Source organism: Hermetia illucens, chromosome 6, assembly GCF_905115235.1.
Source record: "Hermetia illucens chromosome 6, iHerIll2.2.curated.20191125, whole genome shotgun sequence".
Taxonomy (NCBI): domain Eukaryota; kingdom Metazoa; phylum Arthropoda; class Insecta; order Diptera; family Stratiomyidae; genus Hermetia; species Hermetia illucens.
In genome coordinates this window covers 86,145,520-86,171,991 of record NC_051854.1, presented here as the reverse complement: position 1 = coordinate 86,171,991, position 26,472 = coordinate 86,145,520, and the positions used below count along the sequence as shown (strand labels likewise).

The 26,472-nt window shown below is 42.9% G+C and overlaps 1 protein-coding gene across 2 annotated transcripts in view; it reads right to left on the bottom strand.

Annotated features, from left to right (window-relative positions):
• Positions 1-17,880, bottom strand: part of LOC119660153 — a 165,924-nt gene extending 148,044 nt beyond the window's left edge. Inside the window, exon 1 of one of the 2 annotated variants that reach the window (XM_038068555.1) lies at positions 16,757-17,880. In XM_038068555.1, coding sequence (XP_037924483.1) covers positions 16,757-16,808 — 52 coding nt within the window. In that variant the 5' untranslated portion in view covers positions 16,809-17,880. The remainder of the gene's footprint in view (positions 1-16,756) is intronic. The other variant, XM_038068556.1, reaches the window with a different exon arrangement.
• Between the last annotated feature and the right edge of the window lie 8,592 nt (positions 17,881-26,472).

Below are 26,472 nucleotides of genomic sequence, written 5' to 3'. Positions count from 1 at the left end.
ATGAAACAGAACTGGTGGTGACTGACATGACCCCTGTTAACATCCTGATGAAAAAATTAAGTGTCGTATAACATGCAAATCACACAAAATACAGGAATTCGACAAGGTCAGAATTCTTGATCTCTGGCAGCACAGATAGGACGAGCCTACAAAGGGCCACTGGACGCACAGGCTTATTCCCAAAGTTAGGGCATGGCTTAAGCAAAAATACGGTGAGACCAACTACCACATTAACCAGTTCCACACCGAACACTTGGGTTACTACATGCAGTATATGCATCGTTTTCGTTTGAGGATCCAAAGCAGGTGAAGTTTCACTGCCCAAAATTCGCAATTGAGAAGAGGACTAGGAACCAGACAGTACAGTGAGCGAACCAAAGCTAACATCTGAACTAATTCCAAAAATGGCACAAGCAAAAGCTCAGTCAAGTACAATGATTACTTAAAAAGAGACTAAGGAGGAGTCCTGATACAGCTTGCAACGAAAATAGTTGAGTTATCTGAGTTTATCAAGAATAAGCTCAGCATGTACCAAGCCTTCAAAAATAGGCATAATAACTCAAAGGAGGAAGAAAGAGCTCCCAAGGAACAATCGCCACCTGTTCATCAGATGACCCAAATAACCCCTAACCGTACCGTAATCGGAACAAAGAAGGGGAATCTCTAGTTTAGCGGACGTCTAACAGGAAAAGGAATACTAGCAGTTTCGAGAAGCAAAGGTAACGGTGGATCGACCAAAGAAAGATACCACCAAAAAGGCGTAGAAAAAAGTCAAGGTGCGGCAATCCGACAGGCATAGAGATAGTTAAAAACTTCAAAACTCCATCTAGGCGAGAATGCCAGCAATGTCCGAAGACCCCAGAAAACGGATCTCATGTTTGAGCTGAAAAGATCCAACCTGGGCAAAAGAAATTAAAAACTCACATAGGGAGAATGTCGCATTGCATACACAAAATTATAAGATTCAAACACAGTAGAAGGATCTCAATGAAGAGGAAAAGTCTTCACTACCTTAACAGAACAACTCAAGTTGGTGAAGAATCCATTGCCAGTCTAAGACAAACCTCTGGTGATACTCAAGTAGCTACAATACGGCTACCAGTGGATGTAGCCAAGAAGTTGATGGCCACAGAAAAAGTTCGAATTGAATAGGTTATCTGCGTTTAAGAAAACAGAACTCAATAAGGGAGTGCTTGAAATGCATCATGCTTATGCCCTGCGCGCAGGAAATCGGATGATAGACATATTGCCTGAAAGGGACCAACAATGAGAAAATGAAGTTTATACAAAAACCTCAAGATCATTCAGCATTTACTTGTACAAACCATTTTCTAATCCGAGATGGAAATTGCCATCATAAGTAGACTCTCCAAACCCCTTGATGGTGGTGCCTAGGTTGCAAATTTGACTGGTGGAGCCCCGATAGGGAAATGTGAGAGTCAAGCAATATAATGCATGGGTCAGCCGGCTAGAGGCTTTCTATGGGCGAAAATATGCGGCATATGTCAATAATTGCTATTCTTACCAAGCCTCACACTCTATGAATCTTACCGCAGGTTCTCAACGTAAGGAGAACAAAGAAGGTGATTACTGGTAATTCAAATGCGTGAACCCTCGAATGGGGAAGTAGAGATATTCATGCTAAAGGGCCGTAATTGGTTAGAATGTTTTGCGGAATAAAATAGAGTACTGAGCAATGAAGGTGATGTAAACAGGGAAGTCTGCCTTAGCTTTAATTCTGTCTTCCGACATGTTAATTTGAAGGAGTACTAGGCACTATACTACATGAACTATGGAGAGTACCATTGTAGTATATTCCAAGTCAATGCCGAGAAGGATGTCAGCTTGCAGGACCTCCAACAACACTGGATGAGCAAACATTCCTGCAGGTCTAACTAGGCCAGCCTAATAAGGCATGCGGCCGAAGAGAGCTCTCCATTCAACGAAATACATCGTAACGCATACGACGCGATGATATTCCCCTTTAGAAGATCGAACTGCTGGTGAAATGGTGAACTAGCTAACCTAAAATAATAAGGTTGGCAGGATCGATCAGACTGAAAAAGAGCAGGCTCAAAAGAAATTCACAGAAGCCTCAAGTTAGGTATCGAGTAGACCAGGGGGAATACCTTAAATAACTCCACTCAGAGACGGACACAAACCCATGGGGGAGTCCCAAGTGAATTGTAATGTATTAACTTATTCAACTTCTCAGGCAATGGACCCTGCTCTCTTGTCGAAAATTGCTGCCTGCACCTGCAGACACTGGTACTATTACCTAAGACTGATAAACCTCCAGGCGATCTATCTTTCTATATACCCATATGTCTTCTTGGACTATAAGAAAAGCGTTAAAGCTAAATATCTGCAAAACTGTACACCCACGTGTTGGGACTGTAGAGCTCTTTCTGATCTAGGTATGGGCTGGAACAAGAATATAGTTCACGGAAAAAACAATACCACCAAATATAGAGTTATCGCCGCCTTGAACGTGGAGAATGCATTCATTTCGACCACTTGGAGCCTAATACAGGAATCCCTGGTATTGGTATTCCCACCTATTTAGTAACAAGTCGGGAAACCGGAAGCTGGGCGCTTCAGGTATAAGAGGTTTTGTTTGCTTCTTCTGTAAGTATATTTGAGTGTAGAACTATCCCATTTGTACGTAGCCCGTTATGTATATGCATTTAGCATGTTAGAATTAGTACTTGCGGTCCTTTGGGCTACTGTAACTTTGTTACTAATAGTATGATTTTGATCAAACTTGAGGATAATATTCTTCATATTATATTTTATACTACCACCAAGTTCCATAACTTTGGGATAAACCTAAGGGGGGTTTTACTCAATTTTCCCAAAAGTATTGTAATATACTATTATTAACTTAATTTGAACTGATATCGGTATGGAGAGTGTTTTGAGGCCTGGGCACTATATAGAGGCAGCTTCATGATTTTTTTCAGATTTTTCCGTTGGGTAGTTTCTGAGAATGGGTCCGTTAAAAAAATCATTACTTTCCACCCCTCCCACTCCCCGCTTTTCTAACAAATCTCAAAACTAAGACCGGCTTCGAGAAGTACTAATTGAGACCTTTCATTTGATACCCCACATGACTACATTCGGTGGAAAGAATTGTTACATCCCCCTTTTACATATATGGGGAGCCCCCCTAAATTCAACCTAGAATGATATCACCACTCATTGCATGTCTGAGGGTTCACAGTTCCCACATTCTCACCAAATTTCGTGTCAATCGGTATAGCAGTTTCTGATAAAAGTGCTTGTGACAGACAGACAGACAGATCCAGAGTAGAGATCTGCACTGCCTTGAAGGAACAATTCAAGTTGGAGGAATTCAGCGAAGGATCTATCGTGAGCCTAAGAAAAGCGTATGGTGGTACTCAAACGGCCACAATGCGACTGCCAGTGGAGTCAGCGCAGAAGTTGTTGGCCGTGGGGAAGGTTCGAATTGCATGGGTTGTTTGCCGGAAAAGGGAACAGATCTCTTTAAAGAGGTGCTTCAAATGCCTAATGTTTGGACACTTTGCGAAGGCATGCACTAGCGGCATCGGCCGGTCCGATCGATGTCGGAGGTATGGGGTGCAATAGAGACCCTAAATACATTTTGTGCGAAGGGAAGGAGGGACGGGATAACCGACACATCGCCGGAAGTGGTAAATGCCCGGAACTTAGGAAGGTGTTAATTGCTGTGAGAAAATGAGGTTAATACAAATAAACCTTAATCATTGCAGGGTCGCACAAGATTAACTTGCGCAGACCACTTACGAATTCGCGATGGAGGTTGCTATCATTAGTGAACCGTACAGAAATCTCTACGGTGGTGTATAGGTCACAGATTCAACTGGTGGAGCGGCGACATGGGCAGAAGCTGGTGCTGCTGCCTAAGGCTGGCAAACCGCCAGGGGAACCGTCCTCCTATAGCCCCATATGTCTTCTAGACACTATAAAGAAAATATTGGAGCGGGTTATTTATAATAGACTACTCCCAGTGAGAGCCAAGGGGGCTTTTCAGATAGGCGGTATGGGTTTTGCAAAGCCAGATCAACCATCGATGCCATCAGAATGGTTACTGGCTTGCCCGAAAATGCAATTCACTGAGAGGGTTGTACCAGCAAATATTGTGTGGTGGTCACCCTGGATGTGAGGAATGCATTCAACTCGGCCGATTGGAACCTTATACGAAAATCTCTGGCGAAGATTGATGTTCTTACCTACCTCGCCACTATTATAGATAGCCATTTACATGAGTGAACACTCTGGTATAAAACCGCTGATGGACCCAAGGAGTACGTTGTCTCCGCGGGTATCCCACAGGGCTCTGTACTGGGCCCACTACTGTGGAACATCATGTATATAATGCGCTTAACCTTCCGGTTCCGGAAGAGGCCACGGTGGTGGGTTACGCCGATGATATTGCACTGGTTGTTGTCGCAAAACATCTCGAGGATGGTGAGTTGTACTCAAGCGAAGCAATCAGTGTTGTTAAGGCTTGGCTAGAGAGCGTTGAACTGGCACTCGCGGAGGAAAAGACGGAAGCGGCCCTCATCAGTAAGCGCCGCAAAAGAAATTACGCCTGCATTAGGATCGGGAATCGTATCATCACTTCCAAGCCGGCCATCAAATACTTGGGGGTGATGATAGACGGAAAACTCAATTTTAAGCAGCACATAGAGCATACTTGCAAAAAAGCATCCACCACGAGTATGACTCTCAGAAGGATGATGCCGAACGTGGGAGGACCGCAGCATACTTGCAGGCTGCTCATAGCCAGGGTAGTGAGTTCTATCATGCGGTATGCAGTCCCAGTTTGGGGAAACGGGCTGCAGGTTTTATACACTGAGTACGGTTCTGCCTTTAGGACCGTCTCAGACGATGCAGCGTTCGTCATCTCGGGAATAATGCCAATTGACATCCTAGCAACCGAAATGATGAATATTTATAATACCAGGTCCATCTCTCCCTTATCGCAGGTAATAAAAGCCGAAAAAGAGGGATCCGTAAGCAGATGGTAACAGCGAAGGGACCAGTCAGAAAAGGGTCGTTGGACTTACAGGCTGACCCCTTCGGGGGTGGTTTTAATGGGTAAAAATCCCACACTCTGGCGTGCCCAGGCCAGATTCTTTTGAAGATTTCCACCTCCTTAAAAAAAAAAAAGACAGACAGACAAACAGACGTTGAACCGATTTTAATAAGGTTTTGTTCTGCAAACAAAACCTTAAAAACAAGACTCTCATATGATATAGATGACGAGCTGTAGGAATAGACTGCCTCTGCGACAGGGCTTCATACTGGGCCCACCACTATAAAATACCATATGCAATGATGTAACATACTCATAATCCGATTCCAGTATAGGTAGCCTCTAAGTAAGCAAGTATATTCGCCTTTCCTAAAACATAATAACATAATAATAACATAAAAAACGTGATATTCATATTTCCTCCGTCGCCAAAATCCTAAAAATACATTTAACTAAGAAATGGTGGCTTTACAAATATTGACTGGGTCCCAAAAGTAAACTCTGCGTAGGAAAAGTGAATGCAGATGTATATGGAGCCAAGAAGCCAAGCCAGATCCCAACAGAGCCGCGGTTAATTTGAACCTTTTGGCGATATTATATAATTTATTCTTTTTCTTTTGCCTTTGTTCACTTCGATATTGTACGGATATAACCTCATTTAGTGAAGCCTCGAATGTGTTCTTCCTCGAGATTTGGTGCTTAAAGGAAACACTAAAAGTATTAGAGGAAACACTGAGATTACAAAATGAAAATCGGCTCTTTCCATAACAGGAAATACACGTTTAAGTAAGCCGCGATATTGCCGAATTGCAGCAGGAAATGAGAAGATGCAGTTGAGAAAATTTGAGTTTCAAAATCAATCTTAGAGTAAAAATCGAACGATATTTATTTGATTTCCGCACTTTTTACGAAGAAAATGACAATCGTGAGGAAATTAAATTAGTGTTGAGGTAACACTTATATCAGCTATCTATTATCTAAATGCATTTATTCATCTTCACTAAACTCTGACTTTCAATTTAACGATACGCCTTTGCAAAATATATAAACCAATTGCAAAATAATGATAATACCAACCATCGACCTATTACAAAAATCTTTCTGAATACATTTCGCTACTGAATTATTACAAAAAGTGCAAATATTCATACAAATAACAACAAAATTAATAAAAAATCCCAAAGTCATCGTCCGACGCGGTAGGACCGGTCTCCATTTCGCCTTTCATCTTAAATGCGTTCAATAAGCAACCTTCCCCTATTATTTGGATAATCCGTCAAAATTGAGGTCGGAGGTCATTACAAAGCTAGAAAAAGGTACCAAAGACGTGAATCGGTACCATTTGACCATCTACTTGTGTGGTATTCGCACTTTCTAACATACAATAATTGCTTAACGCATGACCGAAGAGATTTCATAACTCGTCTGCATTCTTAACACATGAAACTCCTAACTTTAAACTAATTGATTACTGATTATCGACTATTCAATGTGTAGTTATGAGCCCGTCACCGATGAGTGAAAATAATAACTAATGCCCGTAAACAGTAATCCCGGCCAATCACCCGATGATGACTAAGGAAGATGCGTGTAACACTTGCAAGAAGTCACGATTAAGATTGGTTCGGGAAGTCGTGGTGGTAAAATTCAATGACGTGGATCAAATCTAATAAATCATTCCAACAATTGAGTAATATAATAACAATCGTATCTCAAAGATTAATGGCAAATGATAATACAATTAAGAGGTCGCTGTGATGGATAAATATTACAAGCATGTAGTCAATGGTGGAAAAAAATGTGTTGGTATATTGTTTAGAAAATTTTGATCGTTATGAAGAAAGATGCGGAAACTTGATTAAAACCATTTGATTCATCTCAGATGTTTGGTGGTACATTCTAAGTAGAGTCTAATGCGATATCTACGCTTCTGCACCGCAGATAGCTACTCTTAGTTGAAAGGAACATCCAAACTGTTCAGACTTAACCGAGAGAGCTCAAAAAAAATCCACATGCCCATCCTCCTTAAATAGTTGAGCTCTCGCAAAAACTTTCACTTGCGCATCCTCTTCAAATGCAATCCTCCTAGCACTTCTTTATCTTACACAAAATAATAGATATCATAGCACGATAATTTGGTCTATAGGGAGAATACTGAATTCAATCCCAGCTCATTGCGTGCAAGCTTCATCCGCTGAGCATCACATTCGTCAATAAGGTCGCACCCACTAAATGAAAGCCAACATGCTTGCTAACGTGAAAAGTCCTATGAGTCTGCTCTTCATTCTTGAGTTTCAAAAATAGAGGATGCATCTCTGAAGGGTGAGTACGCGATGGGGGTGTTCGTGGACATTAAAAAGGCTTTCGACTATGCGACCTTCAGAAGCAAGGTGGAGGGAAAAGGTAAACTCCTCACGATCGGGGTAGATGACCGATCCCTGGAGGCAATTAAACGTCGGAGTTGTCATATCAACTACCAATTTGGCAACATACCCGTGCATGTGCACAAAGAAAAGCCAAGGAAAGAGACCTCGGAGGAGGCATCGGGTGGAAAACTTACCGAGGTCCCTGAAGAAGTCGCCGAAGCCATAGAGGCGGAAAGAACTGGATCAACCAGGGAAATAGACCTGCTGCCCAGTGAAGAGCAGAAGCTGGACGACCTAGACCTAGGACTCCTAGGGCTCGGGGTGGACAGCGACGCGGAGGAAAGCGCCATGTCGGAGGAGGAGGGTGACACTCCGACAGTGGAGAAGAGCTCCAAACAATAACGGAGCCAATGGCCAGCACTAGGATAGTCCAGATAAACCTCCACCATGCGAGAGTTACATCTGCAGTGATTGCAAGGGCAAATTCCAAGTAGTAATAAGTTAGAAATATACAACGTAGGGAACACTCCAACATTTGTGACCAGCACCAGACAAGAGGTATTAGATATAACTCTAGGAAATACCCTAATGGACGGGATGGTCAGGAATTGGAGGGTGTCGGATGAACCCTCAATGTCTGATCACAGGATAATCAGATTCGACATTGAGGGTAACTCCGAAATAAAAAGAATAATAAGGAATCCTACACAACGCACCTGAGCAACAACATTGCCCACCTTCAAGGGTGACATCAGGAGCGAATTGCAATTAGGAACGGTAGTGGAAAACCTCAACACAAACGTCATTGACGCATATGAGGCCAGCTGTCCGACCAAGACAGTCAAGTCATCAAGGGATGTACCATGGTGGAACAGGAACCTAGCCAGAATGAGAACGGAGGTACGAAAACTCTTTAACCGGGCAAAACAAAACGGGGACTGGCGGAGGTATAAAAATGCACTGACTGCGTATAGCAACGCGATCAGGGAAGCGAAACGGAACAGCTTTAGGGAATTCTGTGAAGGGATTGAACAGATCACAGAAGCAACCAGGCTGTACAAGGCTGTAGCCAAAGACGGGGGAATATCCTCTGTCTGCTTGAAAAAGGAAGATGGGACATTCACCGAGAATGAGGAGGACAGGGTACACCTGCTTCTCAGAACTCATTTCCCGGGGTCCTACCCCTCGGCGGCAGGCGACAACAATCTGCCTGACACCTCAACAACGAATAAAAGGGGAAGGAAATAGAGCTGGAAACTAGCAAAACAGGTATGCTCAGAAGCTAGGCTAAGATGGGCAGTGGGAACTTTTCAACCAATGAAATCTCCCGGAGTAGATGGCATTTTCACAGTACTTATCCAGAGAGGCCTAGGAATTATCTAAGAGTCTCTTCTGAGGGTGGTAAGGGGGAGCATAGCACTGGGTTACATACCAAGGGCATGGAGACGGGCAAAAGTGGTCTTTATTCCGAAAGCGGGTAAAAAGGATCCTTTTCACCCTAAATCTTTCAGTCCAATCTGCCTAACATCGTTCATACTCAAAACGGTGGAGAAGGTCATAGACAACTATATTAGAACTAACGTTCTAAAGCGTAATCCCCTACATCACTGTCAACACGCTTACCGGGCAGGACGGTCAACTGAAACTGCTCTGTATCAGCTGACAGGGGTACTATGGGACGCCATAGAAACAAAAGAAATTGCACTGTGCGCGTTTTTGGATATCGAAGGAGCATTCGACAACACATCGCACACAGAGATACAGGATGCCCTGAGCTGCAAAGGAGTGGAAAACACCCTGGCACTCTGGATGGGCAAAATGCTAGAAAACAGACAAATAGAGGTACAAACAGGTACAAATTCTATTACCATGAACACCACTCAAGGCTGTCCACAGGGTGGAGTACTATCGCCGCTGATGTGGAGTATGGTATTGGATGAACTCCTGGACGTGTTAACTAATACTGGAATACAAGTCCAGGGCTACGCGGACGACATTGTTCTAATCTGTAGGGGCAAATATGAAGATACCCTATGTGATAGAATCCAAACTGGATTAAGGGTTACTAGTGCCTGGTGCAGGAAGGTGGGACTGCGGATCAATCCAACCAAAACCACCATAGTACCATTCACTAGGAGGCATAAGCTGGATCACCTGAAAGCCATAACATTACATGATATGGAGGTGAAACGAGAAGCAGAGGTCAAATATTTGGGAATCACGCTAGACCAAAAATTACTCTGGAAGACACATGTCGGAAACACTTGTCGAAAGGCCACGAGGGTTCTGATGACTTGCAGATCCATAGCAGGAAAAAAATGGGGTTGCAGCTCGAAGATACTACTTTGGATATATACTGCAATAGTAAGGCCAATGATTACCTATGGAGCGGTAATCTGGGCAGAAAGAACCCAACTCAGCACACAAGCCAGGGAATTACATAAGCTCCAAAGGCTGGCTTGCGTGTGTATCAGTGGGGCAATGAGGACATGCCCAACGGCATCCCTGGAGGTCCTTCTGGGATTAACCCCTCTCCAGCTGCACATACAGATGCAGGCAAGGAGATCAATATTCAGGATGGCCGGCAATATGAGTGAGGCGGGGAGCTGCCTAAATCGAAGGAAGATTGATGTCCTTTCTAGGCGGTATCCCGAATTACTGATACCGAGGGACAACATGACAACGAGGTTTCACTTCGATAAGAAGTTTGAAACACGTTGGAGTAACAAGGCAAACTGGGAGAGCGTGGCTGCGACATACGGCTTAAACCAGCAACTGAATACTTGGTACACGTGACGGATCCCTCACAGCAGAGGGAGCGTGTGCCGGTGTCATTGGTCCAAGGAAAATCTACTTTGAGCCAATGGGCAGGTACACTAGCATATTCCAGGCGGAAATTTACGCCATAGACAAATGTGCCTCCTTTAATCTGCAAAGGAACTACAGTGGGCAGAACATAGCTATTCTCACCGATAGCCAAGCAGCGATCAAGGCACTTAGGTCCAACCAGGTGAACTCTAAACTGGTATGGGAATGCCTTGAGAGACTGAATACACTCAGCTCGTCCAACAAGGTCTGGATATTTTGGGTTCCAGGCCATGCTGGGTTGGAAGGCAACGAGGCAGCGGATGAACTAGCCAAGAAGGGAGCAGGGATGCCTTTACATGGGCCAGAACCCTTCTGTGGAATCGGAAACAGTTTCATGGCTATGAATCTAAGGAACGAAGAGAAACGGTTGAGGAAACTATATTGGGCGGGCCTACCAGGGATGGAGCAGTCCAGGGTGCTTATTGGGGGATACGAACCCATGCGTACAAAGGATTGCTTAAACCTCACCAAAAAGAACCTCCGAATCATAGTGGGAATTCTCACTGGTCATTGTCGGCTGAACTATCACCTAGGGAAGCTAGGGATATCTACGGACACTGCCTGCAGGTTCTGTGAGGAGGAGGACGAAACCTCTATGCACGTCCTGGGATAGTGTCCAGCACTTGTGCAAAGTAGGTCGATACATCTGGGAGAACACTTAATACCAGATGCAAAGCTGAAACTTCTGGAAGTGGGGAACATACTAAAGTTCCTAACGGTTACAGGCCTGCTTGAGATACTATGATCAACAGGTACACTATAACCAGTAAAAGGGGCACAATAGTTCCTCAAGGACGCGGTGCGACTTTCCCTTAACAGAATAATAATAATGCGACCTTCCGAAAGCTCTGTGATGCCGCCAGAGAGCATGGTATTGACGAAACTCTAATTAAGTGGATCTACGCTATGCTACGCAGAGATTGCCGGAGAAGGTGCGCTATCGCCACTTCTACGGGGTATGCTGATTGACTCACTACTATGCGAACTGCAAAATCTGTCAAAACACGTTCAAGCTAATACGGATGACCTGGCTGCGCTGACTATTAGTCGAGATCTCGAAATGGTGTGTAGAAATACACAACGCACCGTTGATTTGATTGACAGTTAGTGTCTCAGGCATGGACTTTCAGTAAATCCAAATGAAGCCACAATGGTATTATTTACAAAAAGAAGGAAACTGAATGATTTTTGCCTTTCAGAGATGAGGGGTACTACCCTTCAACTCTCCGAAGAAGTGGAGCAAATATGTAGAGATACCTGGCCTCAGGTAGTAATGTGAATATATGTTGCTATCATTAGGCCAATGTTCGCTTATGCATCCGTAGTATGGTAGGCTAAGGTGAAACAAAAGACTTTCCGCTGTAAACTAGCCACACTGCAAAGAACTGTGTGTCTGGATACTACCGGTGCCATGAGCATGACACCGGCGCAGCTCTGAATGCATTACTCAATTTGCAGCCCTTGTATTTGTTTATTCAGAGCACTGCAATGAGAGCAGCTCATAGACTAATTCGATTAGATCTATGGGAAAACAATTGGCGTGGGAGGGCACAGAGTCATTGGAAGAAATGAATTTCGGAATGCCTTCCAATTCTCAGATCCCCATACATCTATTTAGAAGAAGATATGATATTATCTTCCAACGAAGAGAAAACTGGGATGAAGCAGAAGAATGGTTATCAGGACATACTGACGTCTTCTACACCGATGGCTCAAAAACAGAAAATGGCTCTGGAGATCGGATAAAAACGAGAATTGAGGTTTTCCTTTTGAAAATAAACAACGGTCTCTCGGGCTGAAATGTATATGATCCTAAAGGCGGCAACCTAGATGATTGACGAGCAGTTGAACATCAGGGGCATAGCAATTTTTAGCGATAGTCAAACAGCATTGAAGGCATTGAGTAGTACTTTGATCACTTCAAAAGTCGTTCAGGAAGGTAGGAACCGATTTTATACAGTGGAATTACTGTGGTGTAGAGGAAAATGAAATCTCGGATGCCTTAGCAAAAGAGGCTTCAACTTCCTCCATGCCCGGACCGGAACCAGTAATTGGGGTCAGAAGCATTTGAACAAGCTTCCCATAATGACAGATGGCGAAGCCTTGATGCTGTTAGACAGACCAAACTCTTCCTGTCAGAACCAAACAAACATACAGCAAGTTTATCCTGTCGAAAAGCAGAAAATCCTCCGATACATAGACGAATCGAGGATATTCCGTTAGATGGGGGAATCGACTAAAATGGGCAATGGGTCTGAGTGCTAGGAGCTCTGCCTCTTCCCCACCTCAAACACAGACTTACACACAAGTCAATTAGTAAATCGCCGAGGTATAAAAATGCACTGACTGCGTTTAGCAACACAATCAAAAAAGCAAAAAGGGAAAAGCTTCAGCGAATTCTGTGAAGGGGTCTAAAAAACCACAGAGGCAGCTATATAAAGCTATAACCAAAGACAGGGCAATAAATTCTGTCTGCCTAAGGAAGGAAGATTGAACATTTATCGGAATTGATGAGGGCAGAATATACCTGCTTCTCAGTACTAATTTCCCAGAGTCCTACCCCATGGCGGAAGACATAACATTCTGCCCAACACCTCAACAACGGCAAAAGGAGGAAGGAAAGAGAACCGAACCGGCTCTCCAGACGTTTGAGCCCACCAAACAACAGTTGGTAGGAGCTGCACTTCTAGTTCTCCAAAATGCATCGACAGCCGTATTCATTCATGCCCTTGGTACAACCGTCTACCAAAAGGTCAACTAAATTTGGCAACCATTAAGTTTCTTTTCCGAAGAACTGAAACTCCATTCAATGGAATTATAACGCCTACGTGAGTTATTTTCCACGTATCTTGCAATTAAATGCTTCCGGTATTCCCTTGAAGGCAGGCGTTTACAGTGTTCACGAACCAGTACAGTTTCGACATTCAGTATGTGTTTGAAAAGGATAATGTAGTTGCCAAGGCAATGTCACGTGTTGCAAAGGTCAACTCTCTGTTACATCCGATTTTGCCCAAATCGTACTCAGAGCCTCAGGACCAACTCCAAATAGACATTTAGGGAGTTTTCAATCTTCGACTTAATATGCAGTATATTTTATCTGGCCGTCCACGAACAAGGACATTGATGCCTGGGCCAGACAGTACATCGCATGCCAGAAGTGAAAACTACAAAACAAATGAGGAAAGAGGTAATTGCCTTCCTCGGTCACCAAGCTCTTCTAAACAATCCATCTCAATAAAATCGGATCTTTGTGAGATTCGCACGGTTTTAGATATTGCCTCACGATCATCAAGAGGCCCGCACAGTATCTGAGATGATACATCTGACAGACATTTCTGCACAATCTCCTGCCGAATCAATCTGTGTCGAGAGTGGATTCCAAGCTTTGCTATAACAACAATAATAGTCGCCAATCAGAAAATGGAGTTTGGGCCTTCAAATGCCGCACTGCGTAGCACCTGCAGTACAATGGGATGCTTGAAAGATAGCACAGGACGCTGAAAGCCGCTATAGCGCTACAAGGCGACCCTTCTTGACCATAAATCCTGCCACTTGTCTTACCTGGCCTGGGGCCAGTATTCGGGGAAAAACTGAAACTCCTCAACGACCCTGTTCTTAACATTTGATCGAGCCTTAATACCTTTGGATTGTTGCATCTGGATGCAGTGCGGATGCTAAACCCGGCACCACACGCTAACAACGCGAAATACATGGCTGATGTACTCAGAAATATCAACTCGTACAACGTGCGTCCTAATTTAGACATACTCCTTCTGAAGGCTGCTGTAGTCTTCGAGTAAGGGCCACACCACTTCAGCCTAGACATCGGAAGCACGCTCAAGAGCGTCCCCCCGGCCCGGCTAAATCCTTTCTTCCCGGATGAAGGGTGGGCGACGCGTCCCTTTTGGTTGCTTTGGTGTCTCGCTAAAACCCCTTTCGTTTCAGCGAAGGATGGAGCGATGTAACGGTCTGGTCGGGAAATGGCCAGACGGATACGCGAAAAGAAAATTATTCCGCGCCATGCAAACCCCTGTAAGCACGTTAGATATCAGTATCCTCACTGGTAAGACGAAGGAATTCGGTAGAACTCTCCAGAAGAGACATATTGGTATCTGGACTTTGCAAGAAATGTTGCGGTGACACAAACTGACACAGAGAACGCAAATGCTGTAAAATGGCACGGTTGATTTCCTCGTCGATGTCAAGAAAGATACCTTCTGGTAACTCAAATAAACGATACAAAGATCTGCAACGTGCCTGTCAACGACTATACCGTCTTTGCGGCGATTAGGTAGACGGCAACAGTTGACAAGGTATTGCCTAATCCATCGTATTTGTCAACACATGGCGGCTTAGTCTCATCTTACCACATTTTGCAGTGGGAACACTAAAACGCAAATCGAATATTTACTCAAAAGAAGCACCAATTTTCTCCCCATCACTGACGGCAGAATGTAGCCTATCAGACTACCTCACCTCAAAATCAGCAGTAGATTGCTGTCCTGCGAACAAAGCCACCATTACAGCGACATGAGTAACACACTGACATGCAGTTATTTCAATCACATTAAAAAGCCAATCCACATTGTATCCTATAACGTGCAACTCTTGGGGTCTCCAAGCCTGGTAAGATGTACGTCAACCAAGATATTTGACTTTGGCGACATCGAACTTTGTAAGATAAATGCTGGGTGGAACTTCATCTAACTGACAAGAAAGCACCACTGTTCCAATATGAACAAAGAAAGGTCCGGTTGTTATATCATATCGTGAAAGCATTTTTGACAACCCCATTCGCGATATCGTTGAAATAAGCGTGAACCAAAGAGTTAAATTCGTGTAGAAAGTAAATATAAATCACTCCGTCTCTGTCGGTGTTCAGCAAGGAAGTGCCCTCTCACCATTTCTCTTTGCTCCTATTATAGACACTGTTTCGCGGGACGTCCATCGTCCAGCGCCCTCTATACTGATTTATTTGATGATGTTTTCCCAGTGTCTTATAGCAAAGCTGATCTCCAGCAACCTGTCGAAAAATGAAATGGTCACCTCATGCAGCACGGTCGCCGACTGAATTTGAACAAAATAGAGTTTTTGATGACCGACCACAAAGAAACAGGCACTATCACTGTCTTTGGCAGCCACCTGCCCAAAACTGAACAATTTAAGTATTCGAATGAATGCTATTAGTCAATCAAATTGCTGATGCATCAGTGCAACTTGAATGAAGTGGGGTGCCACAAAAGGTGTTCTTTATGAGCGATGCGTCTACGAACGTCTCAAATTTAAAAATTTTTTTCAGAGTAGCCCTGTATGGTTCTGAGTACTAGCTGACTGTCAAAGACAGTGAATGACGTCTCGCGGTAATGGAGCGAAGATGTTGTGTTGGAGCAGTGATATAACACACGGTGGTCGCATCCTAAATGAGGACATCCGCTATCGACACGGGGTTGCACCGATTGCGAAAAAATTGCGAGAGAGACACTTTCGATGATATGATCTTGTAATTCGTGCTGCCATGAATTGAGTTACTAAGATTGGTCTAAAGATTAATGTTGATGCAAACAACCAAAAGGCCTACCGAAACAATGATTGCTTCAGGCACTAGATGGTGATCTCCTCAGATCAAGCCTATAACTGAAGGAAATGGTTCCATCGATCGAAACGAGCACACCACGCTACTCAACGAAACAAAGATTAAAGTGGGAGAGGAAAGTAGAATAGGCGCCTCTCAGTGAAAAAACGGAAACCGTACTACGCCCTAGACACCACAAACGAAAATTTGTCAGCATCCGGGCAGAAGAAATCGCCTTGAGATTCCTTGCTTTCCATCAAACTTGTCTTGTACTCCTCTCCTAACTTGAGGAGTGGAAAAAGGTACTTTAAACTGTGTGACCTGCACTTTATGTTACATAAGAAGAAAGTCCTGAAGTAGTAGATAAACTATGCCTACCCGTATTACTTAGGCTTCCCTTTTCCGGTAGAATTTCGTGGTTATTTTCTTGAGAGCCTACACCGGCATTTATGAGACAATTGTTAACACTAACTCTGCAAGTCTAGGCTAGATACATACCCAAGCCTTCTAATAAAAAAATTTTATAAACTAAATTGTACCACTTTATAACGTAGAATCCTGTTTGTATTATTTCCTCTTTTTATTATTACCCCAAACAGGCATATACTGTCTGCGCCAATGTTTCCAAACATTGAAGAATTAAATAATGACAAATCGCAATGGAAACAATACAAAAACCTTTTCCAGACTATAAAGGCGAAGCCATTCTCTCCTCATTCATTCAATTGGTCTTGAATTTCGAACATCTCCTCCTCAATCATCACAAACGATTCTCGTGAAATATCTATTAACCAATCTTTTGCATGAGTATATGTACATTAGTTTCAGGTTCATGTTACCAAATTTTTTTCCACCACTGCAATGCCTAAGTGTTCAATAATGCAATAACGATCATTTTCTAATACTTACTCGCAATACAGGCAATAACGACTGCCACAGCTGCTCCAAAGATAGTCTTCATCTCGACAGCTTGACTTTGTTTACAGTCCGATCGCGTAAAGATACTCAAAACGGCCTTGCAAGATTGCGATCGATAGTAATTATTTCTTCTTTAATCCTCTTTTTTTGTTTGGCTCACAAACACGCAAGAAAAATCTGACTTGGGGTAACTTTCAGTCAGTTTTGTTTTTAATTAGGAATTTGTAAATTTTCAAAATGCAGCCAACAAAAACCGAAGAAATTTGCTAATCAGGTGTTGAGTATCCATACAAAGCGCACTTTTTCCGTTTCTTACATTATCTTTCGCCTCGCCAATATCCAAAAAAAAAAATCTTATGAACGAAATTTGCCGTACGAAACTCCAGGCGGCAACCACTTGCTCATAATTTTTCCGTAATTTCTTTCTTATTCCACATGCAGAGAAATTTCAATGTCACCTTACATATGCACTCAAATCGGTATCTTTACGATTGTGCATTGAAATCTTCCTTTCTTTCTGCCAATTGGATTTTCTGTAACAAGCACTTAAAAATTGCCGGACCGCGAAATTGCGACCATCTTTCACAGTGGCGTTGCTTTGCACTCTTCGAACCGACTCAACACCATTCAACACTTTGCAGACAGACCGAAGAAAAACACGATCAATCGATTGACACTAATTTCCGTATGAATGACAATATAAAAATTTCTCTTTTTCACTTAACGGAAGTTGAAGAAATATTCGAGAAAGAATTTCTTTAACGCGATTATCGGCATACCGCTACGTATGGATCGACGCCCAAAGATTATCTTTTGAAAATCGCGCCCAATATTTTAGCTTTGCCAGAAGATCTTGAAATTGGATTTGTTAGGAACCCATCTCTCCACGGTTTAACAAGTTTGCATACGACAATGCTTCGTGGCAGATAAATTCCACTTTTCCTATAAATTCACTTTCGCGATTCGATACTTTACTTTTAATTAGCGATTAAAATGTTTCTATAGCTGCGTTGCAAGCTAGCCAGGTAACGAATCGCAGCAGATACGTTCAAAGCGGACAGCGTGAAACTGTTAACTAAAGACGAAACCAACTAACTCGTCCGCAATCATGGTAGATACCACGTACCACACACACCCGTGACTCGCAAGAGAACCGACCACGGGCCACCACAATTCCAACTTCTTACCTTGAGTCAGGTATGTCTTCGGCTGCCGTTTTCAACCGAAGCAACGATAAGAAGCTGCTGTGCCGGTACTATTGGGTGTAAAATAAGAGTCCAGTTAATTACAATGTAATTATTACATTAGTGATTTATCCAACTGCTTATCTGAGGGACATGCTCGGAGCCTACTCAGACTATTCGAGCTAAAAAGGCGTATCAAAGAGTCCAAGAAAACGAGTTCTCCCGCAGCTGCTCTATAAAAGAGACTAGATAAAAAGATTCTTGCTAATCAATTCCGTTCATCGATTTCGATCACTTCAATTCCAAGCTATCTTATCCAGTGGCGGATTATTTCGAATCGGAGTGTGATCTTGATTTTCCCAGATAGCAGAATGAAAACATCTTTTTGCATCGTCATTCGCGACCACATTTAACCTGGTGTATCCGGCACATGTCTGCAATTCTGCAGCCTGCAGGCACAACTGTTTGTGCCGTAAATGTACAATATCAGATAACCGCCGTTACATTATAAACTACATACAATTTATAAATTCGCTAGCTCAGACTGTCGGGGCGAATGCGCACACAATACTTGCACCATTGCAAATGTAAAGTTTTCTGAACTCTAGCACGCGAAAGTCTTGCACTGCTGCTTTAGCGGCCCATCCTTTCGTAAAATTGATAGCCGCTTGTCTGTAATAAGACTGACGAAAATATTACCGAGAATTCCAATTTGAGTCATCAATTAAGATAAAAATAAAATTGTAAAATTGATAGTTACACCCATCTTAGGCGTGAGTCTAGCCAATTTACGACCATAATTGTATAATTGTTTCTGCTTGTTACAGAGTGAAAGTAGTGAAAATGCAATTGCAAATTATTATTATTATTATGATCGCATTAAGCTTTTCATATGACACCCAAGAACCGGTAGCGATTCAAAGAAAAATTTATATCGGTATCGCTCAAAGCAACGAAAACGAAAGACTTAAGCGAGTAACCTGATTTCAATTTTATTTTCGAAAATATTCTCTGGACCTCATTTTTCATCTTATCATCTTCCAAAACTAAACAGCAAATGAAGAATAGAGCAACATAGATTTGTAATTAATATTTACATCCTAGTTCAGTGGATTTTCGATTTGTAAACTCGGAGTGTAAAGCGAAAGTTCAGCAGTCTTTACACCTATTTCTCATATACTTCGGCCCTTTATATATCACCCAAAGAGTGTATAAAACCCCAAGAAATCACATTACATTGCACTTCAAGTGTGAAAGGTCTTGTTGATTTTTTATGTAAGAATATTTGGGTACACAATGATTCCATTTATAAATAGCTCGTACTGTATATACGTTGACTGCACCCAATATTCAATTCGAAGTGGTGCTGACATAACTTCGTTAAAAAACTATCAAACTTCCCAATATGATGCTTCAAATTTCTTTCTCTGGGAGTAGGGTAGATGGCTACTCTTAACAAATCCTGGACTCAGTATTTACAAGATTAATAAATATCACTAGCAAATAGAAAAAAAAACAAGTCTTAATTATTTCAAACCTCCCTGTCATCAAAGAACTACCCTGGAACCATTTAACACATTACTTCGGGCTAGCCCTCCTGCTCTCCCGGCTTAGGAAGCCTTCAGGTCAGAGAATTACTTTTGTCAACGAGAGGAATGGGAATGAAGGGAGATGTTAGTTCCCTTGCTATCCAGTCCCTTTTCGCAATAAAAAGAACTCGAACATAATGCGCAACGCAACCCCATCTACTCAGCATCTCTCTGAAAATATGGTCTAGAGAGCTCCCCGTGTCTGCTTAAAGCTGCTGACGAAAGGAATTACACCTTTCCCAAGAAAAACGGTGTGTTAGGCGTCGTCCTCCACTCCATTGCAGAACGCATAATTCTGAGATTGTGCGGAGAGGGCAACGGGGATCACTCCCGCAATCACCATCACAGCCGGTTCTAAGACAGTACGGTAAGCAGACGCCACTCACAAAGCGACAGTAGCCGACTCAAGGCTGAAACTCCAGCTGCAGACCTGTATGATAGTCGCTGGGAGTTCTTTTTTCATGAAAAACTGCAGACGGAGAAGGGTGAAGGCGAGTCCTTCACGCCTAAAAACGGGACAAATTCTACCAACTGGTCCTCCAGGTTGCAGGTTGGGTAAGGCTAACAACCCTACACGGAAAACCGAAATTACGAAACAACAGAAGGAATTTAAAACGACAAACCCGGCAATGTCCCGAATGCTACTGAGCAGCTAACCAATACCCTGTCCCAATATAGGGTTGATGTAACAGCGTTTCAAGGAATCCGATGGGCACGGACTGGTTTCCTGGAGAAAAGCCACTACACCATATATTATAGTGACATCCAGTAAACCATGTACTCGGAGTAGGTTTCTTAGTCGGCCAAAAAATGAAACCTGATGTTATCGGCTTTGAAAATATAAGTGAAAGGCTATGCACCCTGCGTTTGCGAGGCAGATTTAGAAACATAAGCCTCATTAACGTTCACGTCCCTAAAAAGGAGACTGCAGATTCGGTGAAGGATACCATCTAAGAGGCTGTTGAGCGGACCCTCGAAGCCTGTCCCAAGTATGATATCAAAATCATACTTGGAGATTTCAACAGTCAAGCCCATATTTAGGCGATACGTTGGTTCCCATAGGTTACAGAGGGATATCAATGACAACGGGCTGCGGATTATTCTGTTAGCACTTTCGCACGAAATGGTTGTTGGAAATATCTGGTTCGGAAACGATCCACAAACATACGTGAGCCTCTCCAATCGGGGCTACTTCAATCAAATTGACCACGTGCTGATTGAACGCCACCAGCTCCTTGATGAATATCGGAACATATAGGGGGCCAATATAGACTCGGATCACTATCTCGTTGGCATGATACTGCGGGCTCGAATTACAACACCACCTACAATCCCCTCTGACAATCAGGTGAGAGTGAATACTGAAGCCATTCACCAACACAGCCCTCAGTAACACCTATAAGGGGGAAATAGACACCGCAATAACCGCAGTCAACAAATGTCCTGGAAAAGAAGCATCAACAAATGATCTTCACAACTACCTGACGAGTATTATCATTGATATGGCCACAAACATACTTAGCTCCAGCTTCAAGAAAAATCGGAATGACTGGTTCGACGATGAATGCAAGCTAGCAACGAAACGGAAGAATGCTGCGTGTCGAGTAATGTTGCATTCTCAAGGAACGCGGGCACGCGCAGAGACTTACAAGGAACTCCGTCGAGTGAAGAAACGACTTTACAGACGGAAAAAGGAACACTCGGAGAACCAATAGGTCTGCAAAATCGAAAAGTACAGGGAGCAACTCCACCAGGTGCGCAAGTTTTACAAACAAACCAGCAGGATGAAGCCTTATACACCTCGATGCTCATCCTGCCGAGACAAAGAGGGAAATCTAATTTCCGACAGAATGGAAATATTTTAGCGGTGAATTAAGTATTCTGATGAACTGTTCAATAACCAAAATATTGGCAAGTTCGAGGTACCGCCAACTGAAGACGATGGATAAATGCTGCCATCTGAGCTCTGGAAAGCGAAGAGTTGGGACCAAACACTGTGGCTCAGAGAATTCTTTAATCGGGTTATTCTGGAAGGAAGAACACCATCTGACTAGCAAGAAAGTACCACTACTCCAATGTGGAAAAAGAAAGTAGTTCAGGAAAATGTTCAAATGACTGTCCGATCCGGTTACTTTTCCATACCGAGAAGATTTTCAACGTATTCTTCACAACCGTATTTGCGAAATCGTTGAAATAACTTAAATTAAGACGGATTTGTCAGGAACTGTGGAACTACTGACGCAATACATACTGCGCGATTACTCATGGAGAAACACCATGAGAAACATCGCCCTCTTTACATTGCCTTTCTGGATCTAGAGAAAGCGTTTGACCATGTACCACACGAACTCATCTGGTATGCTCTACGACAACACTTAGTGCTAGAAGAACTCATGCGCTGGGTTCAATTGCTCTACCACGATCCGAAAAGTAAAATTCGAAGTATGGCGGGTGCATCAAAACCGTTTCGTGCCTCTGTTGGTGTTCATCAAGGAAGCGCCCTCTTACGACTCCTCTTTGTTCTTGTTATGGACACCGTCACATGGAATATCCAACGTCCAGCGCCCCACACACTGCTTTATGCAGATGATATGTTCCTAGCTCACATAGCAAAAATGATTTCGAGCAACTTGTCCAAAAATGGAATGATCGCCTCATGCAACACGATCTCATATTGAATTTGAGTAAAACTGAATTTTTGACAACCGATCCCCATGAAACATGAAGTATGTCAGCGGCAGTGATCTGCCCAGAACTGAGCAATTTAAATACCCAGGGTCAACACTACTTCACGCATTAACGCAACCTGGATGAAGTGACGTTCCACAACTGGTGTTGGCCAAATCTAAAATTTACCGCAATGTCGTCTGTCCTGTCGCTCTCTATGGTTTTGAATGTTGCCCGACTATAAAAGACAATGAACGGCGTCTTGCGGTAATGGAAACGAAGATGTTGCATTGGACTAGTGGCGTGACACGGTTTGACCACATCCGAAATGAAGATATCCGCGATCGTTATGGGGTTGCACCGATCGTGGAAAAATTGCTAGAGAGGCGTCCAACGAGAATTCACTTACCAAGATTGGTCTGAACATCGGAGTCAATGGTAAGAAACAGGCCGAAACAACGGTGGCTTGATACGCTGGATGGGGATTTAAAAGCCTCGAAATTGCACCCAGATCAGGCATTCGATAGAGCTAAATGGTGAAACCGATCACGACGAGCCGACCCCGCTTGTGAACGAGACAAAGGCTGAAGAAATAGAAGAAAAAGAGGAATTCTCCAAGATGATACCTGTCCATTCTCTATTGAGGAAGCAGAATTCGCAGAACATTTTCTATGTGAGAACCCCAACAGACACCAGATTGTTGGTGCTGATGTGCTACAACTGCAGCGGGTGGCATCGCGTCCACTAACAGAAATCCTGCGATACATAAGCAAATCCGTTAGACTGAGGAATGGAGTACAATGAACCACTAGGGTCTGAGTGCTCAGAGGCTACGCCACTCCCTGCCGCAGCGAAAGAGGAATTTGTTGTCGTGACTGAATGTCGGATACCAGTCGACTCAGCTGTGAATGAGTACCTGAGTCAAATCAGGGTAATAATCTCAGGCGTGCTCAATGTTGACCACATTGCCTTCTACAGGGTACTGTACTGCACCGCTACGGTCTTAAATGAGGTGCTCTAACATACTCCAAGTCCCTGATCCAATATGGATTATTGCACCAACGATTATTGTTATTATTCAAGGAAGGGCATCTGGAGACAATGGAATCTAATATTTTAGGAAAGCAAGCGAATGGATCACCCTGGAGCTGAATACTGAGGATAACAATGCAAACTCCAAAAAACATACAAGCTAAAGTCCAAAGAACCAAAAACTTTATAGCAAGAGTCTTAGAAGTTATTTCTAAGAGTCTTTACCCCTATACTTAGGAGATACAGATCCGACGATTATATTCCCATATATACCATCATGAAACAATTTATGGATATGCATTTATTGCTATTCAAAATAGATTCTTAAAATGAGTTTGACCTGCTCATGGAAGGGAATAGACCCAGCCATAAATGACACCTAAACAATGACATAGCAACTCTAGTTCCTACAAAATATCTCTTCAATATCCAGTCATTTCCCCCGAATACTTTCTGAACCATTTTGTCGTATACCTCAAGAGTTCAATTTCCGCTCTCCACCCAATATAAATTCCTGAAACACTTTCTCCTCCAAAGCACACTATAAATATCATAATCTTTCTCAATTATCAAATATAAGATCTCCGAGAAAAGATAATTACTTTATACCTCACATGAAAACATCGGCTCAAGACGCCCTACAACAATTGCAACAACAAAACAAACAATCTTGCTCAAGTTGGTTCATTGTGAAAATTAACACATGAGACAATGTAAAAATAATGGAAGGTTGTCAAGGGGACACAACCCAAATAGTTCAATACGGTTGCGCCATCCGTGCAAATCTTTTAAATTTAATTAACATTAACACGAAAAACATGAACACAAAAACCTGATGTGTGTCACAAACATTGTTTATTGTTTCAATCTAGAAATTGTATCACACCGACATGGCTATGTTAAGAAAACGATGTGAAGGTCAAAATCTTTAGGTTCTCAGCTGGACCACTAATTATCGCCAATTATCTTTGACTTTTCTCAACGCACTGATTCGCTTTTATCTCAGCTGGGTAAGATCGAATAATTAGATTCTGTCATCTAATTAGCAGGAATAGCCCTCAAAACGCCACAAATATGGATGGGAAAAACCAATGATATTGAAAAAGATAGAACTTACAAAATCGTAACTAATTTGAGCAAAACGCAATGATAATTGTTGTTACTATGATAAGTAGGGGAGACCGGGGTAGAAATAAATAAAGCGATGAAACATCGTAATGTGATTTTTGTTGAATACAAAAGTAGAAAGTTCCCACACCGGCGAAAGGGTTATGGAAGTAAATACTTTCTAATACCAGATGCAAAGCTGAAACTGCTGGAAGTGGGGAACATACTAAAGTTCCTAACGGTTACAGGCCTGCTTGAGATACTATGATCAACAGGTACACTATAACCAGTAAAAGGGGCACAATAGTTCTTCAAGGACGCGGTGCGACTTTCCCTTAACAGAATAATAATAAATACTTTCTAGAATTCACTTTGGGCTTTCACAATGGAATGGTTATTATAAATATAAATTTTTACAATTTTCGCTAATTCAATTGGCGCATAATTCTCCATCATGGAAATAGCATCGAATGACGTTTAAAACAAATCTAATTCTGCTACTTATATCCTTAATAGGTAATATATATTTATATTGCCATTCACCCCTTGATGAGCTGTAGCCGTCATCCACACCTATGCATCATCGTTCTCGGTTGCGTGCAGCACCCTTCTGCTCCGCCCACGACTTCCTGAGACGCCAGCACTCCTTCTCTACTGTTCATCGCCTATCATGGGAGAGTAGACTCCATTGCATGGCGTAGCTCGCAATGCAATATTCATCAACGGCGCAACAACCGGTATCCGGTATAGGCCTACTTTAATAAGGAACTCCAGATACCCCGGTTTTGCGCCGAGGTCCACCAATGCGGTATCCCTAAAAGCTGTTTGGAGTCCAGACCTATGCCATGGCTCCATCTCAGACAGGGTCTCCCTCCTCTCCTTTTTCTACTATAAATATTGTCCTTATAGAGTTTTCAGACATGCTCATCCTCATCCATACGGATCAATTTACCCGCCCAACACAGGCTGTTGAGCCGGATTTTATCAACAACCAGCCGGTCGTGGTATCGGTCATAGAAGAGAATCGCATGGGCAACCAGGTGTCTACGATCTCCACAGGATCGCCATTCCCTTTGTGACCAGGAGGGTGAGGAGGGCGACAGCGAAACAAATGCCTCCCTCAAATGTTGTCCCTAACCTCTAATAGGGTAACCGCTAAGAGAAGCGGACGTAAGCATCCTATCTGTTTTATTTCGATTTCTTTTTTTTAAAGATTTTGTCTAAAACAAAATCTATTAAAATCGGTTTGTCTGCTAGTCGGCTTTTTTGGTTGGTTTTGATTGGAAAATCTTCAAAACGCACTGGCGTGAACATGTCAGTATATGAGATTTTTAAAAAACTACCGACGACTGCATGGCAGTTTGGACAATCAGACAAGGTAACCAATTCAAACCTAGACAGGTAGCACCTCCATGGCCGGTGAAAAACTGAAGAAACTTGGTACCCAAAGTGCGGCGCCCACCGCGAACATCGGATCTTCGAGTTTCCGGTGAAGGATCACCTACTGACAATGCTACTAATATTCACATGCCTCATATGCCGGGGACATGAAACGGTGATGGCTCTACAGTCCCTAACTTAAATCACCGTTCAACTTGTTCTACACCACCGGTGCAGCAGTCTTCAAAGCAAAAGTTGGTAACAGATTATCCTGTTCCTGATGCATCTTCAATAGACTAAGTTTATGTCGAAAAACATAAAGATTGGTCAAATCAACCTGCAGCATGCCAAAGCTCCCTCCTACCTATTGGCAGCGAGAATGACAAAGCTACAGGATTTCCCCTATATCTTTCTGGTGCAAGAACCGTGGGTTCGATTTAACAGAATCTGTGGCATTGGATCAGTAAAGGGGGCTAGGATCTTCTACGACGAAAGATCCATACGACCGAGAGCTTGCGTCCTGATGTCAAGACGGTTAGAGGCAACTATGCTGAGACAATATAGTTCCCAGGACATAGCTACGGTCATCATACAATACCAGATAAATGGCGAGAGGAAAAACATCATAGTTGCCTCCGCTTATTTACCCTATGATTCTTTGTATCCTCCACCGACGCAAGAACTTAGGGACCTGGTGGCGTATGCAGAATCAGGTGATCTCAAACTCTTAATAGGTTGCGATGCGAAT